Source organism: Cnephaeus nilssonii (assembly GCF_951640355.1).
Source record: "Cnephaeus nilssonii genome assembly, chromosome: 19".
In the NCBI taxonomy this organism is placed as follows: domain Eukaryota; kingdom Metazoa; phylum Chordata; class Mammalia; order Chiroptera; family Vespertilionidae; genus Cnephaeus; species Cnephaeus nilssonii.
This window is the reverse complement of record NC_137090.1, coordinates 20,320,753-20,333,874: the sequence shown is the minus strand read 5'-3', so window position 1 is coordinate 20,333,874 and position 13,122 is coordinate 20,320,753. Positions and strand designations below refer to the sequence as shown.

Below are 13,122 nucleotides of genomic sequence, written 5' to 3'. Positions count from 1 at the left end.
AGAATGAAAGAAAAAAGCAGCCTAAAAGGTAACACAGGGAAATATATTTTAAAGGAATTTCAAAAGGTTAAAAATTACTAAATGACCCGAGCGGCTGCTTTTACAACTCTCCTGTAGGTCTAAAATTATCTCAAAAATAAAAACATTAATAAATGAAAAGCTAATATAAATCTGGGGTGAAAAGTAAAAATAATTTAAACAATAAAAGGAAGCAAATCTATGTAAAAGTTTAAAGGGAGGAATTGAAAGCCAGTAAGACAGGGGAGTTTCAAAAATAAGTAAAGAATAAGTACTATGAGATAATTAGGTTATATAAAGGGAGGTAGCAAAGTAAAAGACAGGAGACTAAAAACTTCCAGAGCTAAAAATGGAAACTGATAGAATAATCATCCAAAGTAGCATACATGAACCAGGGCAAAGTGGCATACTGAAAAGTCCAGAAACTCTAAGCTATGAGCTATTTTTTAAATAAAGAAATATTCTCACTGAAGATGAGAACAACGTCTGAGTAAATATCGTTTCTACTGCGCTCTGTTGGGCTTTTGCAGGGAAGGGGTGCATGCTGCTCCAAGCCTCACACCCGCTCCGGGCGCCGTTAGGGGTTCTCTGCCCGCCCTCAGAATGCACAGCTGAGGTCCTGGTGTGTGCCAGTGAGGTGAGTGGAGGCCACAGCTTTGACCTCCTGGCAGAGCGGGGGCTACCCAACTCGGAACTGGGGGAGTCAGGACACCGGTCAAGAGGTGGTTCTGCTGTGCAGTTAGTTGCATGAGGTTGAACAACACGTGCTTTTCTCTGCTTCAGTGTCCTTACCGGGGTGCCTACTGACACCTTCCTTCTCCTGTTTGGTCCTACCCTCTGCATAAAAAAAAAAAAAAAACAACAACAACAATGAAAACATTAAACTCCTAGTCAGCATCATTTACTTTTTTTTTTTTTTAATTTACTTCTTAATGAAGTTGAACGAGTGCTGGGCACAACAAGTCAGGCTCGCTGCACCTGTCCACCTGGTGCTTTTGAACATGAACTGGTGTGATGTTTGTGAATTAAAGGTACACATACATGTAAATAACACTTTGGCAGGGATGCAAAGCTCAGGCTGAGGTTGCTGGGGCGGGAAGTGGGGAGGTGGGGATATGTCTGCCATGAACGAGGGAGGTGGCACTTTACTCTCCCTGACCCCCACTCCACACACCCACCCCCCAAGCACTTAGCCTCATCTCAACATCCCAGCCTCAACCTCCCATCTTCCTTCCCCAGGTGGGCCTTGAACCAGGATGGCTGAGCCCCGCCAGGAGTTCAACATGATGGAAGATCATGCTGGGACCTACGGGCTTGGGGACAGGAAGGACCTCCCCTCGCAGGGGGGCTACACCCTCCTGCAGGACCACGAGGGCGACGGGGACCACGGCCTGAAAGGTGAGTGTACCCCCTGCACGGCAGGCCCGGGCCCTGGGAGTCACAGCCGGTCCGCTTGCTTTGGAAAAGGCTGGCAGGAAGGGCTTGCAGCCAGTTTTTTAAAGAAGTTTTAAGCGCTTTATGGGGTTAGATTGCCAATAGAAAGAAGCCTCATCATTTGAATGAGCCAAAATAAGCCAAATGTGACGCTCTTTGACAATGTACCGTTCCAGAGGTGGGTTTGCCACCTGAGTGGAAGCCGTGTGACAATGACTACAATGTCTGTTTTCCCACTGCAGTTACATTTAATACAAAGAATTAGATCACTAAAAGACATAGCAGAAAATGTCGATGATTTTTATGTGTCATAGAGCAATGGGATAAATCACAGAAGAAAATAGACCTGACTGTATAAAAACTAAAACCTGTCCATCAGAAGCCGTAAGAAACCAAGATTAAAGGCAACCAACTGGAGAAACTGTCACAAATAGGATAAAAGGTTAATGTTGTTCATAAAGTAAGAGCTCACTCGAGTCATTCCAATGAGCACCGAGACCTGAACAGAGGAGGGAGGGAAGGATAGTCAGTCTGTTCAGTACAGGGTGCTCTCTCGAGTCTTCAGCCACACCCGTTGACCTGTAAATCAGCAGCACTCATTAGCATGCCAAATATGTGGCCCTACACATTATCTTCATCCCTCCCTCAGGGGCCTGTCTGGGCCCTATTCGGCATGTTGGTTAGCGCTGGGATTCCTACTGTACCTACATTAATAAACTGCCATCGACTTCTACATGTTCTAAAACACATCTTTTGAGCCAATCGGCTTGGCCTCCTCCTGTCCCATTCCAAAGGCATACATTTCATTTCACTGTCTGGCCACCAAATTCAGGAATCACGCAGCCTCTCTTCCGCTCCACATGCCGGCCAGATTCCCGCCAGGAGCACCAGGCTGGCCTCAGTGTGAGAAGGACCCTGCCCCTGCCCTCCGGACCCACTCCTAAGGAGACAAAATGGCAAGCAGCCTCCTTCCTCTTTTAGTACGAAACATAATTTAAAAAACACTTTGCAGCCTGGGGTGTGGGATAGTGACTAGAAGCAGTGCAGCTCCTAGGTGGGAAACGACCTTCTCTGGGTGCATCTATCCAGGAGGGCTCCCTGGAGGAGGCAGGTCACCAGGAGGTGCCCTGGGTGCAGGAACAACAGTCCCTGTCTTGGAAAGGTTTCAGGACTCACTGGGGGCCTTGTGTCAAAGGCTGGCCTCTCTGTATGTGTGTAAGCAGAGAACACATTGGAGTCACAGGAGCTTGGAAATTAGACACGCGGGCTCCCAGTTGGAGGAAGTGGAGGCAGAGTGGTCCTGCTGTGCCCTGGCTCAGAGGCTGCCCAGCCAGAAAGGGTGATGGGAGGGGCGGGGGCGGGTGGGGGGGGGGGATGGGTTCCCAATGGGCCTAGAACTCCCTGCCTGGTGTCATGGTAACAAGAAATGTGCATTCTGGCCTCCCCGCAGGCCACAGCCTGGCTCCAGCCCTAGTTGCTAAGTTTCAGCTCTTGGCGCTCCCTTGTCTGAGGACCTGAGCCCACACATGCCCTCCAGCCCCCGCCCCGCACGCCTCTCATCACTCACTCTCTGCCAAGTCCCCGTGGAACTCCAGTTTTAAACTCTCATGGATGGAATCCAACTTAGAATCACAACATACTGAATTTTGCCCCAGATGAATTCTGCCAATGAAAAATGATGCTCTATAAAGGGTTGACTGGTTTAAAAATTAAGTTAAAAATATAGATTATGTTGCAACAAATGTACCATAATAATGAAGGGTGTTAATAATGGGGAAACTGGGGTTGGGGTACACTCTCTGTCCTATCTTTGCAATTTTACTGTAAATCTAAAACTGTTCTCAAATAAAAAGCTCATTTTTTTTAAGTCCGGGGGAAAAAAAGCGGTTTTCACCAGTCTTATGTTTAAAGGGAAAACTAAATTCAATTTGTACAGTAAGAACCAGCTGACTGAGTTATTTTGTGTCTCAGAGTTGCCTAAAGTATATCCGCTAAAACTGCTCCATTCTTTCACATAAAACATGATCAAAAGTTCTAGGCCAAAACAGACATATTATAATATACATACAGCTGACCCTTGAACAACTTGGGAGTTTGGGGTGCCAACCCCCCAAGTCATCGAAAATACATATATAACTTTTGACACCCCCCCCAAAAAAAAAAACACACTTAACTACTGACAGCCTACTGTTTGACCATAAGCCTTACTGATAACATAAACAGTCGATTAACACCTATTTTATGTTCTATGTTACATGCTGTATTCTTCCAATAAAAGGAAGCTGGAGAAAATAAAATGTTATTGCGGAAATCATAAGGAAGAGAACATACATTTACAGTATTTACGGAAACAAAGCCGCATGTAAGTGACCCACACAGTTCAAATCATGTTGCCCAAGGGTCAGCTTACATGCAAGTTTGAAGCGGCTAACCTTTGTGTCCCTGCTGTGAAAGGGAAGCATTCGAAGATAGTTTGCTTACTCGAAGAATATACTTGCCAAGAAAGCAAGTAATACCTAAAAGATTTCCCTAGTTCTCCTCAGGCTTGTTCTTGCTGCTAAGGATTTAGAATGAGTTGTTTTTATATGGGGAGCAAGGGGTGTCACTGGCAGAAGGTGCCACTTGACCCGTGACACTTTAGATAAGTGACAGAGACTACCTTGGATCACGACAGGAAACCACATGTAAAATACTAGGCAAAGAGTGTCTAAGTAGGTGCTAAAGGTTGGGACAGGACTAGATGCGGCCAAAGAGAGCTGCAAAGGGTGCAAGTTGGTTAACGGGTCAAATAAGCCACCCTACTGAATGAAAAGGTGTTTCGTGGGTTAACTGGTTATACCTTCTAGATAAGATACTCGGAAGAAGCCCTTCCCCTTCCTTCCGACCTCCAAGAAATTTAACAAGGATAACGCAGATGATAAGGGTTGCAGGCTGAGGACAGATTGGGGGCAGGGCTGTTTGGGGACACGTTGCTAGAGACCCGGTCACGCCCATATGTGCCGGTGCCCTGCCAGTCCAGGCTGGTTCGTAATGACAAGACTCCGAGGACCGTCTGCATGATGTTTGCAGGTGTTTGCAGGCTCCAGGACCAGGGACCTGCATCTGCTGGCGGCTTGTTTGGAATTAGCGCTTCTGGGACTGGATGGGCGCAGCCAGGGCTCGTGTCCCGGGACGGAGTTTTAGCAAAGGGTCCGGGGTATCTGACCCCACGGTGCACTAGGACTCCACTTGCCTTTTTTCATCCAGGGGTTCTGTTTCGTGCACAGAACCAGCCCCCTGTCACGAAACCGACCCCACGGCTGCCCCCGCCCTGGGTGGAGCGGCTCTCCCACAGGGCGCCAGAGCTTCCTGGCTCCAGGTTCTGAAAGGACAGTTTTCTTCTAAGTGACTAAGGCTGGCATTTCAGGTGTCACTCAAGGCTGGTGAGGCCGCACTTAGAGATCCTTCCATGAGAGGAGCTGGGCGAAGTCCAGACACCAGTTGTCCAGTTAGAAGTGGGCACTGGGCCTGCCCTGAGCTACTTCTTTTCTAAAGGAAGGAGTTGGAGCGCTGTGTGTTTTCCAAGTGTTTTCTGCTTGCCCTTCATTAATGGCAGTGATCTCCCATGAGTCTCTCCGGCAAGGAAAGATGAGGCCCCAGGTCCACGGGGCATAGCTTTTTGGGATCTGCTGCCATTAGTCAGGAGAGCCCTGCCTCAGCTGAAACCACAAGCTGATTAAAAGGCCCTGTCTCCTCTCGCCAAGACCAACTACTCCTCACCTGTGTCTATGCCTGATCACCCTGGTGTGGGGCACCGTTGTGTTGGGGGGAGGGGGGATTGGACCTCTTTGTGGTTTTATCATGCGGCCACGGTCCATCCCTCTGGCTTCCACACTGAGTGACTTTTGGCTCCAAAACAAACTGCTCCTGAGTTCCTCCTGAGGTCCAAAGGGGGGGTGGGAGAGGCGGCCATTCTGAGGGACTCACTGTGTATGTTCCAGAACCTCCCCTGCGGACCCCCGCCGGTGACAGATCTGAAACCGCTGATGCTAAGAGCACTCCGACCGCCAAAGGTGGGGCCTCCTCCTCTCATTGCTCCATCCAGCCAGCCCCTCCCATGCTCCAGCCTGCGTGTCGCCGTGCTTTGCGCCCTTGTGTGCCACCCTTCCTGGCTGCATCGCTGTTGCCTCTCCCTCTGGCTGAGAGGTGTGCTCGCCCCGTGCTTTGCAGGATGGCTCAGGCTTGGCTCGGGGATGCTGGCGGAGCCAAGCCCCGCTTTGATGCCTTGCTCGCTAGTGCCAGCCATGGGCACCTTCATCGTGTGGGTGCTTTGAGGCAGCCACACTTGCAGAGACTGGGGTCTGTGGCAAAGCAGGGCCCAAGCACAACTCCTCAAAGCCCCTGCTTCATGTCAGTTGACCTCCCCAAACTTCTTCGAAAGCCCCGCCCAGCTCCCTCTTTCATGAGCCACCAGGTCCCAGAGCAGCCGTGCGGCCGAGGAGAGGAGCAGGTCAGTGCCTGGCTCCAGGCTCACACGTTGGGACTGGTCTTGGTTCAGTGTCCTTCCGCCTTTGAGCAATGGGCTTGGCTGGGCCTCTGGACATTGGCCACCATGTTAGTTCCAGCCCATCTCCCGACCTGTTCGCTCTAGACATTTGCTGTCTAGGTTGTTATAAAGCTCCTCGTGTATTTCCTGAGGCGCTCCAGGGTCCGTGATTTTGACCACCTCCTCTTGCTTCCCATCTACGTCAGTCAAGACTGAATTCGATTGCAGGTCAAGGAAAACCCAAGGAACTGTGGCAAATACAGGAAGAGGTTTATTTGTCTCGCATCATAAGATACCCAGACTCGGGCAGTCCCCAGTCTCATCCACGTTCTGCTGTCTTTATCGTCTGCCATCCTGTACGGGTCTGCCGCCTCGTGGTTACAATACGGCTGCTGCACTTCCGGGCATCACATCTGCCTCCAAAACAGAAAGAAAGTAGCAAAGCAAAGTGGCCGGAAGAGCCCTGACATCCAAAGTGTCCTCTTTTGATCCGGCAAGCAAGAGTTGCTCTGCAAGCCCCACCTGGCCAGCTTCTGCTTGTGTCTCATTGGCCAGAACCGAGTCTCGTGGCCCAGCCCTGGCTGGGAGGGAGCCTGGGCCACCACGTATTTTTGCTTTACCACCTCTTCAGTAGGAGAAATCAAGAGACAAGGGAATTAAAAAAAAAAAAAAAGAGAGACAAGGGAATTGAGAACGGCTTCTGAGTAACCAGTCCGTGGTATCTGCACCTCCATCCCTTCCTCCTCCCCAAGGAGGCTCCCGGTTCTGTTCTCAGCTCTGCTCGGGGCCCTGCCCGTTGCTGTGCCTGTGTGTCACAGGATGAGAACCTGGCCCCGGCATCCACCTTGGATGAATTCAGAAAGTGACTGCCATGTGCCTGCCAACTGCTTGGTCTCAGGGTGCATCTGTGGAGGACAGGGTGGGCATGGCTTCACCCCCGCCCCCCCGCCCCTGCCAGGTTCTCAGCCCGGTGACGAGAATACCAGGCCAAATGCTCTTTGCTCTCCTTAGAGCCGGTGATGCAAGGCTTATCCTGCTGACCTTGTGAGGGCAGCTGCACAAGTTGCCTACCTCCCTGAGCAAGTCCTGAGACGCTAGTGCCAGAACCCCGGCCAGCCTTCCACATCATGGTTCTCAGTGTCCCGTCAACCGTGTTCTGGAAGAATCTTCCAACCACGGCTCGCTGCACGGTGGACCCTGTGCATGTGTGGGTCCCAAGCGCTCAGCTCCCAGCCGACAGGGAAGGGGCCGTGCTGGGCCGAGCTGCTCGGCCTGCTCCTGAGACCATAATGAAAATGGACTCCAGTTGTCTCAACTGACCAGGCCCTTGGACAGCTTCCAGCACTGACATCCCCTTATGTTCACCCAGAACCGCCTGGGAGTGTGCCAGGGCATTGCTCGGGGACCAGTGCCGATTGGGAAGCATGATGAGAGACCGACAGCCACGCCTGGTGGGGGGTCTTCACCTCCGGACTCTGCTCTGAAGGTGGCCCCGCCCCAGTCCTGTGGTCAAGCACCTGACCCTGGACAGCACGGGCCTGTTCCTCGCTACCCAGGGGGCTTTGTGCTTCTTAACCAGGGGTCATGGCCTCGGGGACAGGGCCAGCTGGAGGAAACCTTGGAGGCTACCTGGAGATGATACTCCCATTTTGCAGATGAGGAAACTGAGGCCCAGCGAGGACAAAGGACTCACAGCAAAGCCATAGCCTCCATCCCTAACCCCAGAGTTCCTGCCCTGCCTTAGTCCCAGTTCCTCTCCTGCACCACCTTAAGGATCAGGCATCTGTGAATAGTCATCTGATTTCCAACCTTTCTTCTTCACCTCTCCCTGGGACCGGCCCCCGCGGTCTCTCGCCCTGCGTGCTTACACAGAGCTGTCCCTGGCTTTCCTGGCAGAGGGCCTGGGCGTCTCATGGGCCCGTGCCACTCAAGCAGAATATTAATGTGCTTCCTGGGAGATGCCAGACAGGGTGGCTCTGGGCCTGCTTTGTGGTGTGGCTTTTTTGCATGCGGCTGAGTTCCCTTCTGCCTCCCCTCCCTGCCCTGCTGCCGCACACGAAGCAAGGTGAGGGGCTTGGCACGGCTCATCCTGGGCCCCCCAAAGGTGATTTTCAGTGGTTTCCAGACGTGACAGCGCCCCTAGTGGATGAGGGAGCCCCTGGCAAGCAAGCCGCCGCTCAGCCCCACCCGGAGATCCCAGAAGGAACCACAGGTGAGGGTGACCCCAGGGCTGGGTTCCCGGCTGATCTGCTGCAGGAAAGGGTGTGCGTGAGGGTGTGCGTGGGGTTGTGCTCATCTCAGAGTGAGGCGGGAATGTGGGCGGTCACCGGCTCCTGGGACAATTGGGCTGTTCTCAGCTTGTCGCCTGGATGTCCTGTTGCTTCCATGGCTGTCTGCCAGCCTCCCGGGGAGAGCACCTTGTGCATTCCTTCTCGATTCCCCTTCCTGCCCCTGTCAGACCCTGCCTTCACCTGAGGCCAGTCCACCCTCCTGCAGACTCGGCCCAGCGACAGGCTCACCCTCAGGGGGCGGTTTGCCACCAGCAGCACCGAGTGTGCAGCCGGGTCCAGATGGCAGACCCACACCTTTGGAGGACAAGCCCTGAGGAGTTCAGGATATAATCCAGCATCCAGTCCTGCAACTCTCCTTTCACACGTGTCTGCACGGAACAGGCATGACGCCGCTGTCCTGTCCACGGTGATGGGGAAGAGCTCAGACATCTAAGCACCGACCAGAATTAGCCCTGGACTCGGGGCCCCCAGAGTCACCCGAGAGCTGCCCGGGCCCTGAGGAAGCGGCTAGCACAGCCCAGAGCTCCTGCTGTCATTTTCTCCGCGTCCCCGCCCCTGGGCTGACCTGAAGACTCCACAGGCCGCTTGGTGGTGGGAGTGTGCGCGGCAAGAAACGCAGAGGAGTTCCGGACAGGGTCTCACGCGCAATGGAGAGTGGGGACGTTTCCCAGGCAGGAGAGTCTTTCCTTCCTGAAGACGGTGCTCACAGCAGCACGTGGGAAGCCACAGCCTCTCAGGGACCCACGTGCTGGGGACCCCGTGCAGGGCCAAGCAGGGCCACCCTTCCAAGCAGTTTCGGCTTTGGAGTTGGTCCTCTGAGACGGTGGAGGGGAACGCTCTCGAAGCCCGCAGGCCTCGTGCTGGACAGTGCAGATGGTTTGGAGGCCGAGAAAGGACTCCTGGGGTGAGATCACGAGTCACCTGGTGTTTGTCCCTTCCTCTCCATCCAATGCGGGCCCTTCCCCCGCCCGGGATGAACACCGTAGCCCACTTCCCATCACTCCTAGTCATCCAAACGATTTTAGTCTCATTAATCACAAAACACCGTCTGCAAGCGCTGATCAGAAGGTCCACTCCGTGTAAAGGTCAGAGCTCATTCAAGGTTGCAGCCCTCCCCTCTGGGCTGGGGAGGGGAGGGGAGGGGAGGCAGGAAGTCTTCCTGGCTGGCACTGCTGAGAGCCGCTGCCTGCACCCTCTCTGCACTGTTCAAAGCTGACGCTCTCTGTGGGGACCATTTTTAATTCTTCCAGTCTCCCCACCCTTCCCCCCCACCTGGTCATCCCCCCTGAAGGCTCCTCCCTGGCACTGGATTCAGGCAGACATTTCCTCTCCGCTGCTCCTTGGGGCTGACGATCTACCTGCAGCCTCACCTCTGCAGAGGTTACTCGCTCCAGCTGGGGACCTGCTGGACATAGTCTAAAGCACCCCCACACGGACGCTGCCCTGAGCCCCTGGAGCTCTAAGGGAGACACACGGACATTCTTTGCCCAAACTGTGGTTTGCGGACTGACAGCGGGGCCTCCACCATATTCCTTGTCCACCCCCACCCCCATCCCCAAAAGCAGGGCTGGCCTCTCCCCTCCTCAACTTTCCAAGGTAGGGTTCTGACAGCGTCCGCCATGTCGCTAACCATAGAGTATGGACACTCACCAAGGGCCTCCAAGGGGTGCCTTGAACCCCTTTCACTGGGACTGAGGTGGGGGGGGGTGTCTACATGGCCAACCCCCCCAATCTGCTCTTTCTAAAGAAACCTCCTCAAAGATACCCTCCCTCCATCCTCTCGCCTCCTCAGTGAGGCGGGAGGTGTTAGAGTCTCAGCTGTTTGACTTGGACAATATGCACCTTCGCTTGGCACCCCAACGGGCAGGTTCCATTTGCTGTATCTTGGTGTCCCCCCTGAACACTTCTCATTTGAGGTCCTATTGGGGGTGCAGTGTGGCCGCCCCTGCAGGAGTCACTGCCGTGCTGGGGTGGGAGGCCCTGCCTCTTGGGGCTTCAAGGATACAGAGTGGCCGTCTAGTGACGTGATGGCCCAGCCAGGGTCACACGCCCCCCTTCCCTCTGACTTCTCGGAGCCCTCCCTTGCTGGCTTTGGGGTCGTCAGAGTTCTCGGCACCCTCCAATTTCAAACTGGTGCCAGGGCCAGGGTGTCACAACTCTGCATCGGCATGTGAAAGCTGCCGACGTCCCGGGGCCACGATGGTGACATCACCCTGGCATGCCTCTCGGGCGCTCTGCCTCCCGGATCCGTGCCATTCAGCGGGACTTGCCGTCACTGAGTTCTCCTTCCATAACCTCGACAGAAACTCAGAGCGAATCTGTGTTTGGAGCTGCGCCTCCTGGACGGTAGTGTCAAATGACACGGCGTTGTCACCATTGGACCTCACGGGCAGCACAGCGTCCGCTTGGGGCCCACAGGGCGGTTGTCCTACGAGCTGGTAGACGGGGCGTTTCCTGAGACAGCCGGCCCCCCTCACCACAGCTGCCCTGAGACAGCCAGCGGCCGGTGTGTACAAGGCCATCCCGGGCCTATCCGGAGACCAGGGAGTCTCCCTTCCCTCCTCCGTGCTCTCCGTGGGGGGCCTGTGTGGCCAGGGATGGTAACTGTCATTTCTGTCTTAGGGGTAGAGGCTGAGTCATTGCAGGTGTGGGAGAGAAGACGGGTGGCCAGCCAACAGCATACAGGCATTTCTCGGGGGGCAGGGGCGGGGGGCGCTGTCACTGGGCTCCTGAGGCCAGCGCGTGGGAATGGATGGCTGACTGGCCATATAGGCTCTTTCCTCTGGACAGTTACACTCACTGTCCTGTAGCACTATCCTGATTTATTGTGATGCTGAAATGGGCACTGCGTTAAAGCTTACTGATTTCAGCTCCATTGAGATGTGCAGAAACCTTTGCTCGGTCTTCTGTGTTTGGGCTGAGCTGTGGCTCCCTAAGCAGGAGCCCAAGTCACCCCAGAAGCTATCCCTGGCACTGCTGGCCGCCCTCGAACCAGGAAGTGCCTGTTCTGGGCATGCAGTTAAAGGGTTCCCCGTGGTTGGAAGAAAAGAAACCAAACGGCCCTGGGGCACCTGCTATATGCCAGGCGCTTTGCTAAACACGTTCACACAAATTCTTGTGTTAACCCTCACCGCTCTCCTGTAAGAGTAGAACCGGTATCGTCACCTTGGGATTCTAAGGAAATGGAGACGCAGAGGTTACGTCAATAATGGCACCTGGGTGTGAATCCCAGCCTGACTCCACAGCCCAGCCTAGTCCTTCCCTCCACCTCTGCCCCGCGCTGGGGCTGGGACTCAACACCCGGACACGGGTCCCAGGGCCGTGCCGGCAGCAAATTGCTCCTCTGGCCCTGGCCGGTTTGGCTCAGTGGATAGAGCATCGGCCTGCGGACTGAAGGGTCCCAGGTTCGATTCCGGTCAAGGGCATGTACCTTGGTTGCAGGCACATACCCAGTGGGGAGTGTGCAGGAGGCAGCTGATGGATGTTTCTCTCTCATCGATGTTTCTGGCTCTCTATCCGTCTTCCTTCCTCTCTGTAAAAAATCAATAAAATACATTTTTTTAAAAATTGCTCCTCTGACCTCACCCACCCTGTGTGTCTTTGTCCAGTGGGGCCCTCAGAACCCCTGGCCCACTGTGGGGAAGGTCTTTCCTACTGGCCTGTGGTCACCCGTACGGTGTGAGGGGTTTGTGTAATCAACATCCCCAGCAACAGCATCTTCAGAGAGTCAGCGGGACAGCCCCTCGGTACCGGTAAAGGTGCCTTCTTTTTTAACGTTTTCAGAAAACTCCCGGAAGGTGCAGAGAGCTTTGTGTTTAGCACACAGTAACCGTCTGTGCTTTTATCTCCTTCGCTTGCCGACACCTAAACCAGCTGAAGAAGCAGGCATCGGAGACACCCCCAACCTGGAAGACCAAGCGGCTGGACATGTGACTCAAGGTCAGTGGCCGGAATTGCCTGCCAGGCCTTGGGGGTTGGGAGGAGGGAGATGGCAAGTCTCGGATGGACGCGGCCCTGAAAAGAGAATTTGGACCTGGGCCCTAAATCGCAGGCCCAGCAGATTTTTAGGAGGTGGTACTTATTCGAGCGGGGCTGTGCGGATCTAGAAAGAGCTTGAACCTGTTTTTCCCAGGACTATTTCTGAGTCATCCCTGAAGTGGTCAGTGTTCTGAAAAAAAAAGCTGGCCTTGTCCCACTTGGGGACTAGAGACTGAATATCCAGCAGAAACGCAGATGTGTGTGACGGGCGGTTCTCCCTGCAGGCTGTGCCCTCTGGTCTGTCCCAGGAGCGAGGCCTCAACCATATCCCCAACAGGCCGTTTCTTTTCCGTTTTCTTCTGTGCACACTTCAAACCCTGTTACGATTTTCTTCTCAGGGACCAAAACTACCGTGTTCAAGAAAAGCAACTTTCTGTAATCATTTAGCATACATCCTTTAAGAACTTAATTTTTTTTTTTAAGTCCTAGAGATTCCTTTTCTTAGGAAGTGGAGACCTCTGCTACAACCTGGGCTGGGTTGGTTGGCTATCATTTGCTGCATAAACGAACTTCAGAGTCTACTGTGTCATGTGGAAGCTTCTAGATTGCAAAATAGCTAGGAACGAGGGGCTCTGTTGTTTTCTCCAGAAAGTGATATGGGATTTCTCCAAGGGTTAGCACCACCCCTGAGGCCACCTGGCTTTAGGAAGCGTCTGAGCCTAACACCCATGCTAGATGGGGCCTCGGAAATCTCCAGGTCCAAGGTGAGAAAACAGGCCCGGAGAGGGGAGGGGCTCCCCCAGGCCCCAGCCCCCCGCGGTGGTGGCAGGTAGACCAAGAGAGCCTTTTTTTTTTTTTTAATATATTTTATTGATT

General features: G+C 53.8%; 1 protein-coding gene across 1 annotated transcript in view; it reads left to right on the top strand.

Annotated features, from left to right (window-relative positions):
• MAPT (microtubule associated protein tau) overlaps positions 1 to 13,122 on the top strand; it is a 78,879-nt gene that overhangs the window by 36,226 nt on the left and 29,531 nt on the right. Inside the window, exons 2-4 of the mRNA XM_079798057.1 lie at positions 1,258 to 1,416; positions 5,433 to 5,504; positions 12,142 to 12,207. Of these exons, the coding sequence (XP_079654183.1) occupies positions 1,275 to 1,416; positions 5,433 to 5,504; positions 12,142 to 12,207 (280 nt within the window). The 5' untranslated portion in view covers positions 1,258 to 1,274. The remainder of the gene's footprint in view (positions 1 to 1,257; positions 1,417 to 5,432; positions 5,505 to 12,141; positions 12,208 to 13,122) is intronic.